This window comes from Ailuropoda melanoleuca, chromosome 4 (genome assembly GCF_002007445.2).
Source record: "Ailuropoda melanoleuca isolate Jingjing chromosome 4, ASM200744v2, whole genome shotgun sequence".
Taxonomy (NCBI): Eukaryota; Metazoa; Chordata; class Mammalia; order Carnivora; family Ursidae; genus Ailuropoda; species Ailuropoda melanoleuca.
Window position 1 is genome coordinate 120,195,122 of NC_048221.1, and position 20,573 is coordinate 120,215,694.

At 43.6% G+C, this 20,573-nt stretch overlaps 1 protein-coding gene across 1 annotated transcript in view; it reads left to right on the forward strand.

The window, feature by feature from the left end:
* Positions 1–873: 873 nt before the first annotated feature.
* The window catches only part of CAPN13 (calpain 13), a 78,060-nt gene continuing 58,360 nt past the window's right edge, over positions 874–20,573 (forward strand). The window contains exons 1-2 of the mRNA XM_034659684.1: positions 874–1,027; positions 19,269–19,501. Of these exons, the coding sequence (XP_034515575.1) occupies positions 19,304–19,501 (198 nt within the window). The 5' untranslated portion in view covers positions 874–1,027; positions 19,269–19,303. The remainder of the gene's footprint in view (positions 1,028–19,268; positions 19,502–20,573) is intronic.

Genomic DNA, 20,573 nt, shown 5'->3' on the forward strand with positions numbered 1-20,573 from the left:
GTGCAGGCGTTCCAGTAAATAAATAGGAAGGAGACCAGGCAAGCCTCATAACCCTCCTATCACATAGTCAACCGTGACTCAGAGGACAAGGGACTAGCCCAAGTCAGACAGCTAGGAATTGTGGAAGTGGGATTAAAGCCACTTCCAATGGTTGAGGGACCCCTCCCCATCCACCGGGCTGCCTCCCTGGGGCTCGATCTCAGCCACACTGCGCAAGTGCTCCAATTCTTCCTTCCCTGTTCCAGATGCATCTTTTCCCCACCATCACAGTCTGAGGATGGACCCAGTCACATCAGTTCCTGGTGATTTCCACATTTTTTTTTTGCTTTCCCTATTTTATCATCCTCACCTGGAACACAGGGTGAGCCGTGCTATCGGGGTTCTCGTCTCTTTCCTTGGGATCTGTTAAGCAGCAAGGATGCAGACCTTGCCCTGGGGCTCACCAAGCCCAGGGGTTAACGTGTTCCTCCGCCTGTTTGTGGGAAGTAGATGCCCCCTCCAGCAGAAAGTCCGCGTGATATGACTTATTTGATACGCAGCACACGGTAACCGCCCTGCACTGAGAATGCTCTGAGAGGGCTTCTGTAGAAACACGCATTCTCCCATTCCTGACTCCTGGTGTCAATACTTGGAAACAATGAAAAAACACACCCCAGGCAGGCAAGAAATTGGCTGCTGCTCGGCTGGGGGCTCCAGGAAGTGAGCTGGGATTAGGAGGGGACGGGGAAGACCTTGCAGTTGAACACAATATCCTCTCTCCTGGAGGCCTGGAGGTCTGTTCCAGGAGTCATTGTTTAACTAAGGCGGGGCTCTCCCTGGTGAGCCCTATATAAGGAGGAGCCTGCTGCGGGGAGAAGCATGGACTCTGCCAACACTGCTGGCCTGTGTCTTCACCCGAGGCTGCGACCTTCCTCTGCCACCGACACTCACCATCCCACAAAGCTGCTGCTGCTGAACCTGGGGAACCTGGCCAGCCCTCACCTGGCTCCGAATACCGCTGACCTCAGATCGCCCATCCAGGAAGCAGGTAGGATGTGAGTGGTGACCTCCCGGGCTTTGGACCAAGGTAATGGTCCAAACTGCAGTAAGCATACGAATTCCCCAAGAGAGCGTCTTAATTACGTAGATTCTAAGTCTCCCCAGCAGAGAGATGTATGCAGAAGCTCCAAAAACTTGGGACTTCTGGTGCAAATGGTCCGAGGTTGGGCTTGAAGGAAAACTAGGGCGAAAGACGAGTTGACTCCCTAAGAGAAGATCACCTAAGCCTGTATATGCCTCTAACAGCCAGTCACCTTTGCTTTTGTGCTCCAAGTCCCAACCTCGAGGGCTACCCTGACCATAAGGGATACTCTGATGGGAATAATCCTGTCTCCTTGTTCACCTGTGTTCACTTTCTGACACGTAGTACATGTCTCATATTTGCGGAAGGAAGGAGTGGGACCCAGGCCTTGCCTTTTGTTTCCGAATGATCTAGCTTAATAATTACAAGAACAAAGGTGAAAAATCTGGGTTAACCATGAGCCTGATCTCTTCGGAGATTGAGACGGCTCCTGTGACCCTAAGAGCTCACAGTCAATGCCTGTGCCTCTGGGGCGGCTCTGGTGGGGTCATCCTGGAGATGTGATTTTGCGCTTAGGGAGACAGAGCTCTGGCTGTTGGGCTTGAACCCAAGCTAACCAGACTAGAGTAAGTGCAAACATTTTCCCTGTGCAGTTACAGTTGGGTTATGACCTGCCAACTGCCCTGCTTGTCCCGGGAAAGACACAGAACGTCGCTGATCCCCAGGTGGCATCAATAAGAGTGGTTTCAGCCTATCTTCTTGAATTGTTCCACCTGTCCCAGATGTCCCAGCTGGACCTAAACTTTTTTTTCCCCCTGGGTGATATCTTCAGGAGGACTCAATACTTAGCACATTGGGTGACAAGAATCTAACCCATCACAGGTGTTTGCGCCTCCTTCTCCCCCTTCCTTCCCCGGGACAGTCCTGACGCAGATTCGCATAGGAAGGCTCTGAAAAGGGCCAAAACAAAGAAACTGGTCCTACTGAGTAGGCCAGCACTTCCCCTCCCCACAGCCGGGCTGTAAGCACTGCTTCGGGCCCTGGCCATCCTGGGTGCCGTCTGGCTTCTGTCTTGATCCCCGAATTCTCAGGGAATTCTTCTTTACCATGCACTGCTTTCTGTTTTACACAAATCATTTTGAATAAAAAATTCTGTGATCTAATGGAAAGGCTGTGCACGCCCACCAGTCTGCAAAGCTGGTTCCTCCAGTAAACAACCAGGAGCCCTTGGGCTCTGGATTAATGTTCTCACTCTGCCAAAACAGCCACAAGGGAACTTTGATTCATTTCTCTCTGAAATGATGGCCCCTTGGGCAGTACTCTGCCTTCCAATCACTGGCTGGGTCAGCCCTGTGGTGTCCGCCTCTCATACCCATGGCTCAGGCCTGCCCAGGACCTCCTGAAGCTCCGAGAACTGAGCTGGACCCCATCACAGTGTGTGGACCACAGACCCCGAGAGGTGTGTCTCCATCGGAAGTGACCACACGCCTGCTTCAGGAGACATGGCCAGTGACCCACATCTGGATCAGTGCTGGGCACAGGAGACGTCCTAGGTTCTCCTCGCCCAACATCACGGCTTGTCCCCAGTCTAATCCTTCGCCAGAAGTGGCTGCCAACCTGTAGACTACATCATGATGCTGCATGTCCCAAATCCCCAGCATCCTGCCAAGTACTAAAGTTCAACTTTTAGATGGCCTTACCTTGGGGAGAAACTCGGGGCAGAGGCCTTCAGGAGGGGCTGGCTCCTAGGACCCTGGACCGCCGGCCACCACGGGCACATCCCTTCAACTCCGAGGCCTTCCTGATCCAGCACCGCCGTCTCGCTCTGACCCGGTCTGCAAACCCTGCCTTCTTCCTGTGACCACGTCACCTTCCCCAGATGGGCACGGGCCTTCCCACGGCTCCCTTGGGGCCTCGCCCGTTCTGGCACAGAGCCCAGGCAGCAGGAGGGAGGCGGAAGCTTCCTGGGGCGGCATCTCCTCCTGCCTCAAGCTGACGTTCTGAGGGCACGGGCCTCTCCCTCCTGGCCCGCCCTTCCCCTTCCCACCAGGGCCTCTTCACAGCCCTGGCAGGCAGGCTCCTAGACCCTCTGCTCCTCTTTCTCCCGTCTCCCCTGCCTACCCCTGCCCCCTTCCAATGCCCTGGCCTTCTTGGAATTTTTAAAGGGCGGAATGAGAAAGAATGAAGGAAGGAGCATGGGAACTCTCAGAGGCCTAAACTCCCCTCAGCCTGCTTTCCTCTGCCTCACTCACCTGCTCGCTTTCTCTCTCTCTCTCTCTCTCTCTCACATACACACACACACACACACACACACTCAGTTTATTTTCATTCATGGTCCTCTTTGACATACTTAATTCAGAAGATCTTTTCAAAAGACTTTTCCTCTCCCACTGACCCATGCCCTGTCCGTGTCCCCTCAAGTGTGACCCCATCCACCTGGGTGGATCCTTGATTTCAGAAAAGGCTCAGAGCAAGCAGCTCAGCCTGGGCCTTCTTGGGACATGCCACTGTCGCAAGTCCTGGAGCTGGCTGGCCAAGGGAGTCTCTCGCTTAGAGTACTTGGCTGCTGGTGCTACTAACCCTCTCTCTCCACCCCTGCCACCCCCACACCACGGTGGGGAACAGCCACGGGCAGAGTCAGCACCAGGCTCCCAGTCCCGCGCCCTGCCCCGTCGCCCCTGTGGCCTCCCCAGCCTGAGATGCCCAGAAATGCCAGGCGCACACTGGGATGCCCGAGCTCCAGCTGCTGGCGTCCCTGTGCTGTGGCCAGAGTCGTGCCCTGGATCTCGCCCTATGGACCTGTTGTCACAGGAGGGGACTTCAGAGTGCTCCCTCTGGGGAGTCCCTGCCATTGTACACCTAAGTGCTCACATCTGAGGGGTAAGAAAGCCAGCGATGTTTGGGCTCCGTTTCAACACCCCGGGATGCTGGGCTTGCGTGAGCAGGACTTTCCGTAGCAGGTTTTGGCCTTCTTGCTCTCCTGTTCTCCTCAGGATCTCCACCCCCACTGACCCACCGGCTGTCTCTGTCTTTCCGTCTCCCTGCACCTGTGTGCCGGGGCTCTCTGTCCCTCTCCCTGTGTCTCTGCCTCCTCTGTTTCCTTTACTTCTCTTTGCCTCTGCTGAAAGCCCAAGAAAACAGGCCAAGAGGAAATCATTTAAGAAGAAATTGATTACCTAACCGTGGTATCCACTTCCAAAGAAACTTAAAGAGAAAAGGTCCTAAACTCGGCCCACGGGGCCTGCCTACACCTTCTCTGGATCGTGCCTCTGGGAGGTGAGCAGTCTGGGGCCTGGGCTACCTGGGGAGGGTGGGTCAGAAATAGCAGCTCGTAAGACCCAGATTATATATGACAGGCCCCAATGTCCTAAGGCCCCCTAATTTGCTTAAGAAGGAGCTGGAATTAGCTAAGTAGAAAGTATATCTTCTCTTTTTGGGTGGGGAAAAAAATCCATGCCCTAAAATCCCAAGATCATACCAAATATTACACAGAGTTTCTGGGGCGCATATAATGACAGAGCCCAGATAGGACGCTCTACCTTTTCCTCAGAATATGTCACCGGTCTACAGAGGAACTTTCTAGGTTTCCTCTGTGATTAAATGACGCCTGTTGGAGAACTTCGGGGATGGGAAGGAGGGTCTTTTCATACAAAGGCAAGTTTCATTTTTTTGTATGTTTGCACATGATGAACCCAATTTAACTGAAAAGAACAGTATATTCAGTGGGTTCCTATTTCATTGTCTGCCCAGCAATATCAGGGTACATAAGAACCCACACTCTCCGTTCCAGAAACATAACATTATAGTTGGAAAGCAGCTACAAGAAAGTCCAATCTCCCCAGAGTTCCAGGGGGGGAAACAGGCAAGGGGAGGGGGGCAGCGTGGCCGCAGCTCACAGCCTCCGTGGAGCAGCACAGATCCCCTCTGCCTGGCAAGGGACCCTTCTGTTACCCCACGGGGGCTCCTGCAAGGTAAACATCGGCTGAGGTCTCTCAGCTTCTTGAGACCTAGGTCCTGGAAGAGGCTGAGTCCACCCAGAGAGGACACCAGGGAGCGAGGAGGATGGGGCTGCCCTGTCTGGGGCCCCAGAGCATGGTTTTGGCTTTCCGCCTCTCCCACACCAGGCCGCGCATCTCCTTGGCTGTCAGCCTGGGTACTGAACCCAGAGTCCCTGGAAGGCGAGGGGTGGTTCTGTTCGGAGCACTTACTCCTCTGCTACTGGCTCCAGGTCTGGGAGCTTTCCAAATCTGAAGCCATGCTAGAACCTTCTTCCATTTCTCTGGCTCCCATGGCACTTGGTGGGTTAGAGAGGACCTCAGACCCCTCCCAGCCCTAATGACACAGAAAAGAAGATGCCCCTTGGCAGGGACGGTGACCTGCTCGGCTCGCAGGCCAGATTGCCCGCCTTGAAGCTGGGGACTGGGTGGGAGTCTCCGCCAAGCACTGGCCAGACTCCTCTGACCAGAAGCCTCAGTTTCTCCTTCTGCACAGTGAGCCCACAGAGTCTTCCTCCGAGGCCTGCCTTTCTAGGAGCCACACACCCCACTCAATGGCTTTCAGGCCACAAAGGCCGGAAACTCACTGAGCTGGTTCTGAAGTCGGGGAAGCACGGGTCTAGGTGTTAAGTTCCTTTCTAAGCCCTAAAATTCATGTTCATGGTCACCTTTACGCCCCTCATACTAGGTCTGGAGAAAGAGTCATGTGCCTTCCCAACTCACAATTTGTATATGTAAAAAATTCCCTTTTTCTCCTTTTTTTAATCTACCTCTCCCCCTCTCACTCCTCTTCCCCTGTTTCCCACTGCCTTCATCTCTCCCTCTCCCCCTCCTCTCTCCTCCTTCCTCCGCCTCTTCCCCCCCATACTCTGTCTACCCCTCTCTCCGTCCCCCCTTCTCTTTCTCCAAAGCCCTGAGGTGTGCCTAGGTGTCAGAGAGCTGAAAGTGGTTTGCACGGGGCTTTTTTCCGCCAGAGAGCAGTTAAGTGCCTTACTCTCTCCACTCGGGTGGCTAAATTATTCTCAATGTGTTAAACAGTGTAATTAAACACATACACACGTGAGTGCGCCGGGCCCCTTCCCCCACCCTCCTTCCTCGCTCCTTGTCAGCAGAGAGAGTGTCAGCCCCAGCCTTCAAGCTCTGTTAGTTTTAATTTGAGTTGTGGAATTAGTAATGGGTTTTGCTGGAACACTGTTGTGGGAAATAGATCGCTGCTCGTGCAGGGTTTGGGCACCATTTCAAATGAGTATTTGTTAAGGGGAAAACCATCCCTTGTCATGTTCTGCTACATTACATCAGATTTATTTCCATTGTTCTGAAAAACACCAGCCAGGAGAGAGCTGTGTGCATCACTCCCGGGCAGGGAACAATTGAACTCGGGCTTCCTGTTTCTCAGCTGATTGAAAACAAAATGCAGACAGCATCAGCCTGTGTTGCTGGGACATGCTAAGCTCCTCCTGGGGCCGCAGACACCAGCTCAGGCCCTGCACCTGTCACTGTGAAGCCTGCGGAGCTGCTGGCCGGTCCTTTCGGACCCCTGGCACGAAGTGACCGGATGGTTTGGTGGCAAAACTTGGATGTGGAGGAGGAGTGGTTGAGGGGAACCCCAGCAGGTCAAAGTTGAAAGGATCCGCCCAAGGCATGGATTCTTCGGCGCCACCCCCCCCCTTAACATGATTCGACCTCAGCTTGACCATTGCCCCTGAAGAGTGCACGTGGGCATTCGTGCCTTCCACAGATTTTTGCTTCGGCACCATCCGATAAGGCAGCCACGGGCATGTGTGGATATTTACCTTTAAATATAAATTAATTAAAATAAGATAAAATTTAAAATTCACTTCCTTAGTTTTACTTGCCATATTTCCAGTGCTCTGTAGCCACGTGTGCTGGGCTATTGGGCACCATTCTGTGGATCTGGAGGGACTTACTGTGGGAAGTCCTGGAGGCAACTGGGCAATGGCTGGCATGCCCATCACCTGTTACAGGGACATGGCCCCTGGGCTCAGGTTCGGAGCTAGGGCAGTGGGCCCCTGGGGAGATCCTGACAGGCCAATCATCAGGAGACCTCCCGCATAGCTTTTCTTATGTCCCAGGCCAAGCGCTTTATAAGCATCATGTCCTTTAAGACTCACCTGGTGCTCTGAGGCTGGTTTCTTACCACCACCTCCAGCCCACTTCATTTGTAAGGAGAGGAGGCTCAGATAGTGGGAGCATTGCTCAAGATCACGCAGTCACTAAGCAGCATCTGAGGTCAAACTTAAGTTTAAAGTTTCAGGTTGATTCCCCATGCTCTTGACCACCGTCCTATGATGTCTTTTTTTTTTTTTAATTGTTAATTTTTAAAGGGACAAGGCAGAGTCCAGTTTTCTGAACAGGAACATAACCCTGGGAGGTCAGAAAAGCAGAAAGGGGGCCTCATTGTGGGACCAGGATGGCTAAATCCCCACTCTCTCAGACCAGGATTCTTCTGGAGGGCTGGCAACAGGACTCCCGGGCTGGGTCTGACACTCGCTATAAGTCCTTTGGTCTGTCTTTCTCCCAGTAAACATTTCTAGATTTTCACCTTGCCCGAAAGTAATCTCTTGTGTGTTTAGTTGATGGCATTTTTGTCCCGTTGGAAAAAAATTCCCACTTTTTCCCTGTGGATAGAACTGCTCACCAGGAAACCTTGTTTGCGCGCAAAGGGCTCCATCCTGGCCAGGTGCCCCGTGCTACCCTAACACCCTGCTTTGGCTACCATTGATGTGTGGCTTGCAGTGTGGCCCCAGAACTGAACAGTAGTGCACTGGGTGTCCAGCAGGCGTCAAAAGCTTCGTACGGGGGGGTTGGAGGGAGATACCGTGGTGTCTGCAGCAAAACCTTCCCGCAGCGGCAGCAGCTCGGAGCGAGCGGGGACATCTTTCACCACGGTGCCCCATTTACAACGGGAAGCCAAGTAAGCCGTACCAAATCTTCTCAAAATGAAACGGAGCCAAGGCAAATCCCACTCACTATTTACTTGCACAGTTAACTTTTAAATGAGAAGACAGATTCGCAGTTTCCTTGGGTAACTTCCATCCTCTTGGTTTTGAGGTCCTTCAGAATTTTAATGCTGCCACCTGCTTGGAGAATTGTTCTTCCTTTATATCATTAAAAATGATGAAAATGTTGAGACACATCTTTATTTTCATTTCAACATCTTCTTCCAGGATGAAGATAAAAATGTGAAACGGGACAGGACAAGGGACAGAGTTCTGTGGCTATTACAGTACAGTGATTTTGAGATAATCCAAAATTATTTATCCATAATCTCTGCCTCAAACTGTGAATTCTGTATACTCTTCGTGTACTATATATTACCTGTATTTCTACCGTACCGTAATATAGGATACAACCTACCCAGTCTTACAGTCTAGTCTGGTTTCACCATCTTATATATAGGGAATTAAAGGGAAATTTTATCAAATATTTTTTTAAAAATCAAGGTATGTTCTCTATATATCTCAGTACACAAGACCACATAGATGTGGCATTCTTCTGTTCCTTTAAAGTCAGAACTTCTTTATGGAAGGGTAAAAAGAAAAAGAGAAGGAAAGTTAAGTAATTGGTTTTAATAAGGTTATATTTGCTTCTAGAAACCCAAGCATTATTTCCTAAGTGTTCAAAGTGTTTCTTTGCAAGTCCATTTCAGAATGTTGCTGTGACTATCCTACTTCTTTAAAATATTTTTGTAGAATTATAAACAATTTTTAAATCAGTGCTTCAGGAAAATGACTGTGTTAATTACAATTAAACTTCCTGTTTCAAAAAGAGACTCTCTCCTGAAGTTTCTTATATTAAGTTCTCGAAAGAATTAACATTTGGCTCAATTTATAAAAAGTAACTTCCAAGCAAATAGTCGTAACACATTTCTATTTGTATAAAGTAAAAATATCTGTGTTCATCAAAAGATACTGTCAGGGAAGTAAAAAGATAAGCCACCAACTAGGAGAAGATCTTTGCAACACATATGACCAGCAAAAGTTGACTATCCAGAGTAAATAAAGAATTCCTGCAAATCAAAACAAAAAAGACAATGTTGTAGACAAATGGGCATAAGATATGGATACTCATTTCGCACAAGAGGGACTACGAGTGACAAATAAACATATTGAAAGATGCTCAATCTTACTAGTAATCAGGGAAACGTAAATTAAGACTGCAAGGAATTGGCATTTTACTCCCACCAGATGGGTACAAATAAGACGCTCGCCAATGCCAAGTGCTAGTAAGGAGATAGAGCTTTTACATTGCTGGTGAGATTAGAAATTGGTACAACATCGGACAATAACTTGGTATATTTAGTGAAGTTGAATGTATGCAGAGACGAAACCCAGAAATTCCACTCAGTGGTCCCACCACTTCACATACACACCAATACCATATGAAAGTTTCAATTGTTCCATCTCCCTATCAACACTTAGTATGGTCAGCATTTAAAATTTTAGCCTTCTCATTGTAGTAATAATTTGCCTTTCACTGGTGACTTAAGATGTAAAGCATTTTTTCATGTTGGTAATTGCCTGTTTTTGTTTTTTGGTAAAGTGTTCATATCTTTTGACCATTTTTAATGGGTTCTTTTTCTCTTATTGATTTAAAAGATTTCTTTATGTATTTTGGACATGAGTCATTTCCCTGATTTTTGTTTTACACATATTTTCTCCTGGTCTGTGATTTGCATTTTTGTTTTCCTAATGGTATCGTTCATGTTTTGGATGAAGTTTAATTGATCCTTTTTTTTTTCCTTGTAAGGCTCATATTTTTGCATCCTGTCAAAGACACATTTTCCTACACCTAAATTTGCAAACATTTGTCCTATGTCTTCCTCTATGTCAGTATTTTCTTCTGTTTTCTTCTAAGTGTTATAATTTTAAATTCTATTTTTAGATTGGTGATAATTTTGACTTGATTTCTACATGTGGTATGAAGTAAGGGTCCATTTTGTTGTTGTTGTTTTGTAACTTTTTCCATATGGAATTGATCCAGCATTGTTTTTTGAAAGGTGTTTCTATCTCCATTGAATCACCTTGGAAACTTTGTCAACAATAAATTGACCATTTATATGGTGGTCTGTTTCGGGATTCTCCACTCTGCACCATTGATTTAATTGTATATCTTTTTACGAATTGAAGTTGGGATGGCTAAGTCCTCCAACGTTTTCTCTTTTCTCTTCTCTTCTCCTCTTCTCTTCTCTTCTCTTCTCTTCTCTTCTCTTCTCTTCTCTTCTCTTCTCTTCTCTCTTTTTTTTTTAAGTAGGCTCCACACCAAGCATGGAGCTCAATGTGGGGCCTGAACCCATGACCATGAGATCAAGACCTGAGCCAAGATCAGGAGTCAGATGCTTAAACAACTGAGCCACCCAGGTACCCCAACATTTGCCTTTTTAAAAAAATTTCTTTGGTTATTCTAGGTCCCTTGTATTTAAGTTTAAATTTTAGAATAAGTTTGTCAATTTCTTTAAAAATGAAAAGGCATTCTATAATTTTGGTTGGAATTGTATTGAATCTATAGATATATTTGGAGAGAATTGCCATCTTGGCAATACTGAATCTTCCAATTAATTTAGGTCTTCTTCAGTTTTGCTCAGCAATGATTTGTAGTTTTTGATGTAAAGAGCTCAGATGTCTTTAGTGAGGTATTTTCCCCAAGTATTTGTAATAGAATGCTATTGTTTTCCTTTTGTTTGCTGCTGGTATATAATAGTATAACTGATTTTTATATTAACTTTGTATCTTGCTGAATATAAATATATAAAATAATTCTAGAATTATTTTCTTATCGAATTGTCTAGGACCTCCAGTACAATGTTAAATAAAAGTGCTAACACTTAAAAAAAAAAAAAAGGCGACAATGGGTATTCTTGCCTTAACTATGATTATAAAAGAGAAAAATACTCTTCCATCACTAAGGATTATTTTAGCTGTAGATTTTTTTATAGATGTCCTTCATTAGTTTGAGAACATTATTTACTTTTTCTAAGTAACTCTCCTTTGAGAGTTTTTACCATAAATATATGTTGAATTTTGTCAAAATAAGTTTAATTTAATTATTGGCTTTTTAGAAATCTTTTTTATATGGTTAATTACACTGCTGATTTTTTTTAATGTTAAACCAACCTATGTTCCCAAAATAAATCCCACTTAAACTTGATGTACTATTCTTTCTCTTCTTTTTTGCATTGTTGGATTTGATTTGCTGAAATTTTGTGAAGGATCTTTGCTATCTCTGTTCATGAGGGATAGTGATTCATAATATTTTTTTCCTGTGGTGTGGATTCTTTCATGAGACTTTGTTGTTAGTGTTATGTTGAACTGATAAAATAAGTTCAGCAGTGTTTCCCTTCTCCTCCAGTTTCTGAAGAAGTTTGTGCAAGATTGGTGCTATTTTGACCTAGAAAGAGTAAGAGAATCCACCAGTGAACCTCCCTGGGTCTGGGGGTTTCTTTTGGGGAAAGCTTTTACTAACAAATTCAATATCTTGATTAGACACAGGGTTATTCAGATTTTCTGTTTCTTCTTGTGTCAACTTTGATACATTGTATTTTTCAAGAAAGTCATCCATTTCATGTCACAGCAAATTTTTTGACATTAGTTTCTTCATAGTAGCCTCTTATGAATCCTTTAATATTTATAGGATTTGTGGTGATAAACCCTTCATCAATGATGATATTGGTGATTTGTGTTCACACTCTTTTGTCCTCAACTTACTTGATTCTGGATTTGTCCGTTTTGTTGATCATCTTAAAGGAGCAGTTCTTGCTTGCTGATTTTCTCTATTGGTTTTCTCTGTTATGATTTTCTTCTTTTGTCTGTATTATTTACTTCCTTCTACTTGTTTTACTTCCTTATTTACTTCCTGTATTATTTACTCCCTTCTACTTGGGTTTTCTTATTCCCCTCGTGATATCATCTTGGATTCATGAATTATTTAAAGGTGTGTTTAATTCCAGGTATTTGGGGGTTTCCTAACTATCCTATTGGTATTAACTTCTAATTTTAATTTTGTTGTGGTTAGAGAATCTGTGTGATTCAGTGCTTGGAAATATATGGTTTTATGGCCCCGTGTATTGTCTGTTTTGGTAACTATATCACATACATTTGAAAAGAATGTATACTCTGCAGTTTTTAGATACAGTACAGCATATGTACGAATTACATCAAAGTGATTGATAATGCCATTCAGATCTTTTATGTTTTCACTGATTTTTAAAATTTTTGTGTAGTTGGCCTATAAATTGCTGAAATGTGAGTGCTAAAATCTCCTACTATAATTGTGGAATTGTTTCTCACTTTAATTCTGTGAAGTTTTGGTTCACATATTTTCTGTTTCTATTTTTAGGTGCCTACACATTAGTGATTTTATTTCTTCCTGATAAAATTTTACCAATATTAAATGCCCCACTTTATCCCTGGAAGTCTATTTGATCAATCTATTAATATCCACCCCAGCCTTCTTATGCTTACTGTTTGTATGGTATATTCTTTTCATCCATTTATTGTCAAGTTATCTATGCCTTTATTTAGGGTGCCTCTTATAGGCAGCATATAGATGAGTTTCACAATTTTATCTCCTTTGCAAATCTCTGCCTTTCAGTTGAGGTTAACATGTAATTATTGATATAGTTGGATTTATGTCTATTTATTGTATGTTTATCCACCGTTCCCCCTTTATTGACTTCTTTTGATTACATGAATATGTCTTAGTATCCTATTTAAACTTCTCTATTATCTTTGGGCTACATCTCTTTTTATTATTTTGTTAGTGGTTGTCTAGGGATTAAATACACATACTCAGTCTTCCTAATTCTATTGTACCACTTGATGTAAAATACAGAACAGTTGCAGCCATATAGCTCCCTTTAATTCTCTTCTACTGTTCCTTATGTTATAGTTGTAGTATGAATTATATCTGCATACTTTGAAATCTCTCCAGACAATGTTGTAACTTTTGCTTTAAACACATATATGTATTTTAAAGAATTTAAGAGAAAAAAAAACTGTCTTACATATTTACTCATGTATTTACTGCTTTCCATTCCTGCAAATTCAGTTTTCCCTGTTATTATTGCCCCTCAAATTGAAGAACTTCCTTTATCATTTCTTCTGAAGCATGTCTTTGGATGATGGATTCCCTTAATTTTGTTCATCTGAAATCTTTATTTCACTATTATTCCTGAAATATATTTTCACTGGATACAGAATTCTGGTTTGGCATGTCATTCTTTCAGCAATTTTATTATTGTTTTAAAGGTTTATTTATTTATTTTTGAGAAAGCGCACAAGTAGGGGGAAAGGCAGAGAGAGAGAGAGAGAGAGAGAGAATCCTCAAGCAGACTCCCTGCTGAATGCAGAGCCCGACACGGGGCTCGATCTCATGCCCTGAGATCATGACCTGAGCTGAAATCAAGAGTTGGACACCCAACCGAGCCTGGGTAGGTGCCCCACTTTCAGCAATTTTAAAATTATTCCACTGTTTTCTGTCCTCCATGGCTTCTGGTGACAAATCTGTAGTTCTTTGCGTCATTGCTCCCTTGGATTTCACATGTCATTTTTCTCTAGCTTCTTTCAAGATTTTTTTCTCTTTATCTTGGGTTTTCAACAGCTTGATTGTGATGTGCCAGTCATGGTTTTCTTGACTTTTCAAGCTTCTTGAATTCATAAATCTGTCACCAAATTTGGGAAGTTTTTGACCACTTCTACAAATACTTTTCCTGCTCTAATATCTTTTTTTAATAATAATTTTTTTATTATATTATGTTAGTCACCATACAGTACATCCCTGGTTTTTGATGTAAAGTTCCATGATTCATTAGTTGCGTGTAACACCCAGTGCACCATGCAATACGTGCCCTCCTTACTACCCATCTGCTCTAATATCTTGATCCTCTCTTCCTGGGCCTGCAACTACATGTAAGTCACACCTTTTGGTATTGTATCACATGTCCGCCTAAGGCTTTTTTCTTTTCCATTGGATACTTTCTTATTCTTTCCTCTTATTTTACTTCATCTTTCCTCTCATCTTCACTCTTAAGCCCATCCAGTAAGTTTTGTTTTTTAAATTTTGTATTTTGCAACTCTAAAGTTTCTATTTGTTTCTTTTTTATAACTCCTATTTCTCCACTGAGACCATCTATCCTCTCATTCATTTCACGTGTATTTCTTTTGTTTTATGAAAGTGCCTTAAAATTTTTTTTCAGATAATTTCTACATCTAGATCATTGCAAAGCTGGCACCTGTCAATTGTGTTTTCTCTTGAGAATAGATCATAGTGTCATAGTTCTTTAATTTTGAGTAGTTTGTGATTGTATCCTGGGCAAAATGAGTGTTATGTTATCTAGAATCTGTGTTCTATTATAATCCTCTGGAGATCATTGATTTAAAAAAAAAACAGGAGTAAATCTAATCAAGTTCGGACTATGCATTCAAGTGCACCTTCTATGAGGTACTAAGTGCTTAGAAAACTTTCTCAGGATCATGTGGCTAATAAGGGGCAGAATGAGGTCTTGAGTTGGGGTCTTCTAAAGCCATTTAACTTTGGGGCTTCTCTTTTCTGAGTCATTTAACTTCTGTGCATCTTTCCCATATGTAAATAAGAATTTTTCAATAAATAACTTGCTGATTATATATGTGTGAAACCCTGAAAGCAAACTTATTTAAGTTGTTTTTTTTTTTTTGAGGACTTCTTGGAAGCTTTTGTGAATCTCCATAAAGACTATTTGATATGAAATATTTTCCAAACCATTTGACCTCATAATCTCTTATTTATGGAGGCTTCTCCTCCACAGAACATACTTGAAAATAGCTGATTTGAGGCATTCATCCCACCAACACTTGTAAGAATTTTATAGAATATCTACTATGTGCCAGGCCTGGCACTAGGTGCTAGCAGACCAAAGATACTATCATCTAAGACTTTTCTGCCATTTGGGAGCCCTCATCATCTTTCCATGTATTTCAATAATGTTTACATACTCAGCACTGTTGGGTCATTTTCACTTGTGTTTACTGACATCCTCCGCCTATCCCCTGAGGTCCTTATTGATATGCCCGCTTTCCCTTTTTTTTTTTTTAGTTTTCATCCATATTTTATTTATTTGTATTTTTTTTATTTTGTTTAGTTAGCCAGCATATAGTACATCATAAGTTTTTGTTGTAGTGTTCAACAATTCATTTTTGATTGCACACTGCTTAAAATATGCACCCAGGGCTAGGAGAGTTGTTGGGACAGCCTGAGGTTAGTCACTGCTATGGACTGAATTGTGTTCCCCTCCAAATTCATATTTTGAAGCTCTAACCCCCACTGTGACTGTTTCAGGTGATAGGGCCCAGAAAGGAGGTGATTAAGGTTAAATAAGGTCATAAGAGTAAAGCCCTAATCCAATAGGACTGTGGCCTTAGAAGAAGAGAAAGAGATCTCTTTCTCCCTCTCTTTCTCGCCGTCTCTCTCGCCCTCTCTGCCATAGGAGGACACATCAAAACAGCAGTTGTCTGTAAGGTTAGGGAGAGTCCTCACCAGAGCCTGACCAGGCTGGCCTCCTGATCTTAGACTTTCAGCCTCCAGAACTGTGAGGAGACACACGTCTGTTGCTTAAGCCCCCACTCTGTGGTATTTTGTTGTTTGCTGAACAGACTAAGACAGTCACCCAACTCAGCAGAGGACATGAGGAAGGACCGAATCAAACTCACTTTATAGACATGGTGGAGAGCAGAACAGGTTAAACCACCAAGTGCATCTCTTGCCTACTTCTCATCCTAGTTCTGAGGCATGATGCATCAGTTCACACAGTCTCTCACATTAGGAACTTTACACAAACTCTTTCTGCCATTTTTCCAGCTCCTCTTGTGCCATTTTTTCTTGTTCCTTTCAAGAGATACCCCCGTAGTAAGACAGCTTTTTATCCAGAATATCAGGAAGATCTTCCATCTCTCTCTCTCTTTTTTTCCCTAGGCAGTTGGGTCTTCTCTTGCCTTTGTTTACCTTTCACAGTGAAACAAAATGGAAAAATAAATAAGCCAAAAAGCCCTCCCTAAAATGACAAATAGGAGAATTGGTTGGCCTTCTTTGCTGCACACCAAAGTGAAATGTCAAGTTCTGTGGACACTTTCTTCTTGAGAAAGTGAGTCTGCAGGTGGTTTTCTGGCAAAGCCATAAGGAATCCGGGGGGCCACAGGGTGAACCTGATAGGTGTGAGGTCTGTGCCTGGAGTGGGGAGGCTCCCTCCCCTTCCTTCCTGCTTTCTCTTTTTCCCATCAAGATTCTCTTCTCTCCCAGAGCAGCAGACCACCTCCTCCACCAACAGACACCCAGACCTGCCACCTGTACCCCAGAGTCTTTCCTTTCCTTCCTGGGCGCTCAGTTAGCGAGTGCAAAGCAGTAGCAGAGCTGAGGACACGGGTGTGATACCTCACCCCTAGCCCTCACCCCGGCAGGCCCATTCGAGACTAGCTGTCAATCATAAGAGCAAGTCCTCATCTTAGAAGGTGTAGAGTTTTCTGCACAGTCCTTTCATAATCAAAATGATAATGCTGCTGATAACCATGATTTATTGACCACTTTCTGGGTTCCAGTCACAGTGCTAAGTACTTGACAAGCATGGATTCATCTGAGTCTCAGAACAGTTCTACCACGTACACATTGTTGTCATCATTTCACAAATGAGGAAAGCAAGTCTTAGGGATTCCTAACTGTCCACTGCGCAGTGGTGAGCAGTGAGGGCCCTACAGATGGCCTGGGAGCTGACTTCCAAATGTAAGTAAGGCCTTTGCAAGATTCTGAAGGAGAAGTCAAGCCAAATTCTTCAGACTCACTTGTACATACACACTCCCTCTTACATCCCATAATTGTGTTATTAAGAGTAAGTACTGTTTGGTTTTCCTAAACTAAAATGAGCTCATTGCTGGAGTTTATCACACACTCTAATTCAATATTTTACTGCGAGGTAGGTGGCTTGACAGTGCTGTATTGTTTCACCTATCCACGAGCATGTGCAGAGTTGGGAAACCCATAATTTTCACAACTCTCCATTATCAGGTGTCATTGCCTTTGTCTTGAATTGGCAATCAATTTCTATTACTGTTTTCTTGCTCTTGAATGATATCCTACTGTTATTTCAGCTTTCTATATAATTTGTTGTGGGCTCTCCTCTTAACCCTATAGCAAGTGGCGAGGTATATTGACATATTTTCACTCTTTTTCCAAGAATTAGATTAAAGAAATGCATATAACATATTGGACTAAACCAAATGAAATGGCCTACATTCAAACATTTTTACCTTAGCTGAAGCTATATGAAATGGACAATATTCAAGAGTTTTTGACCTAAAAAATGACAGTCTCATATGGTCCAACTGAGTAGTTCAAATATAAATTATTTTTACCTCATTTGCTAGACATTTGTATGTATAATTCCCTCCAAATATGTGTGTACAGTGACACTTTATAGATGATATTCTGCCTATGAATTTGTTATCTACATAATCAGCAACGTACTATTATTAAATGTTAACTGTAAGAACATTGCTAAATTATTTTAAGTTTGCATGTTTTTGTGTGATCCAAGATCTTGATTGTAAGCTCATTTTCTTTCTTCCTGAGTTGTTCGTTTGTGTCCCTCTTTTGTTCTTTATCATCACCTGATTCCTTTTTCACTGTGAAGTGGGAATGGATAGGACCTATGGATCTTGGGGTCTTCTGTGCCCGAGTCAAAGAAGCTTGAAATGTACTAATTTAAGGGCTAAGGAAGCTTTTCAAGTCCCACAGTCAGTAAGTGTGGATTCAGGATTCAAATGCAAGTCAGCTTGGAAGATATGGTACACATTTTGGTAAATGGCATCAGTACATCCCTATGGCTTCCTGAACAAGAAATTCCAGACTTCCTTGACATCTCTTTAAGGAAATTAGGATGCCAACTTTTATTGAGTGCCTGCTGTATGCCAGCCATTCTTCTCATTTAATTCCCAACAGACCCTACGAGGTTGGAATCATTAATCTGTACAGATGGAGAAGTAGGTTCACAGGCTTGAATACTACTCCATCTTGTGGAACCAGTAGGAAGGTGGTGAGAGCAGAAAGCAAACTTGAAAACTCATTTGATTGTTCACCACACTGCCTTTTTTTTTCCTGCCCCACATCTCCTTCCTCTGCCCACATATTCAATTCGTCATGGAATCCTATTAGTTTTACCTATAAAATGACACTAGGATCTGTTTTCCATCATTTTCACTACTAATGGTCTAACACTATCATGAACATGTGCAGCAACATCCTCACCTCCTCCCTGTCTCAGTCCCTACTCATTCCCTCCATGTGGCCTCCAACTCACTCCACAATCCTTTACACGGATCTGATCATGACCTACCTCTTCAGTGGCCCTGTAGTGCTTGCAGGGCATAAAACATACCACAGTCCAGTTTTCCAACCTACTTTCCTGGCCATCTCTGCCAACATTCCCTATCCCTAACCCTTACCCCACTGACCGTTCCAGACTGCCCCCCTATTCTCTCTAACACTCATGACCTTTCCAATCCAACTCCTGGACCTCCACACACTTGCTACTCAGGGAACCTGGACAGATTTTTATATATATATGGAATAATTTATACATATACACCCACCAGTTCCCCACCTGGCATAGTCTTCTTCCTTCAAGGCCCCATTCAAATGTCCTTGCCTGTGGGAGAGTCATCCCAGACTTTCCCTGGCAGTTGATAGCTCCTCCTTTTTATAGTCACAGGATTATGTACCAGTTTAATTAGACAGTTTCTGTTGAATGATAGCAAGTTGTTGAAATGTCTTATCTCTCTTTCCCACTTGATAATGAGCCCCTTAGGGATAAAGATCATGTCGTATTTATCTTTGGATTGCCAGCATTCAGAAAAGTGCCTGGCACAAGGTCAGCACTCAATAAATGTTCATTAATGTACAAATACCCCCCATAGTCTCTCATGCACATAACAGCATACTGAGTAGCTCTTTGGTACAGCAGATTGAAAATTGAACTGGGAGAAAGAATGCTTGAATTCTAGTCTGGGCTTACCCACTAACTGGCTGTGTCACTGGGACAGATGTGTTTTGGGTCTCAGTACCATCACTTGTAAAAGGGGGTGGGGGACATCCGAGTACCCTTCCAAGGCTCACATCTAATGATGCAAAGGTCTTGACAACTAATCCCTAAAAATATCTCTCTTTCTTACCAGAAGGAAAAGGCCTTAGACATCTTCTAAGGAGAGTCATGGCACACAACCAGGAGCCTCTAGCCAAGACTGCTGTCATCAAATTCAATGGCCAGGACTTTAACTCCTTGCGGGATCGTTGCCTAAGCAGAGGCCTACCATTTGAGGATGAGACATTCCCTGCAGAGACTTCTTCCATAGGTCTGAAGCTGCTCCAGGGAAAAGACCTATCCAGCCTGAGGTGGATGCGGCCAAAGGTGAGTGAGCCCCTCAGGAGCACACCCAGCTCCTGGGCCCTCTGAGCTGCCTGCCATGATACCTCCCACTGAAAGAAAGATGGGCCTGTGACCTGGCTTTCAAGGATGGCCCAAACCAAATGGGAAGGAGAATGAGATTTATCTGATCCCTCAGCTACAGTGTTGAATCCTTAGCAGAATGGAAGGACCCTGTACCAGGACCCAGGACCCCTGTGTTCTAACCCATTTGTATCACTGAGCATATCACTAGATTGCATGCCTCATGTTCTCATCTGAAAAATGGGAAACCATGGGTAGGAAGAATGTAGTAGTTGGTCTCATCTCCATAATTGAGCTCATCTGTCTCCATCACTCCTTATTCTCTTCCTTATCACTGTCCTTATTTTTTCTTTTTCTCTGTTGGAATTTACTCAACAGGAAGATATCATGTCAGTCACTTATACAATGAGATAAATTTAAATAATTGCCTCACCTCTCTCATTTATACTTGTATTTTCAATCTTGCAAAGACTAGATCACTTATAAAAGAATTTCAAATAGCTGTAAAATTAGGGAGCTATTTCAGGGCAACATTCAGAACCCCCTCCTCAACTACTGCAGCAGATGGCCACTAACTCAACTTTGTGGTGAGATAGAGTCATTTCTTCATCCATTCACACACTTATTCATTCATCCAGATCCTAACAGAGTACTTTTGGGCACACAATCCATGTGATTGTGTGCCCGAATCTCACTCTATTTGTTGGTTTTTCTAACTATATTCATCTCAAGGCATGAATCCCCAAGAAAAATTTCACAGCCCACTTAACATTCTTATAATCTCATCAGGGCTATTATTGATGCAAAGCACCCAGGTGAGGACCACTCTGGGGACCTTAATGCCCAACTTTCCTGTTCTTGCTTCCAAAAGCACCCAGCAGAACCAAGAACAAGAGAAAATAACATAATGTCTAGTAAGCTAATAATTACAGTATCAGCAAGAGTTACCAAGCACTGATTAAATGCCAAGCACTCTACTTTCAATAAACCAAGGTTAGATTACACAGAAGGGGCATTTTCTGATGACATACAA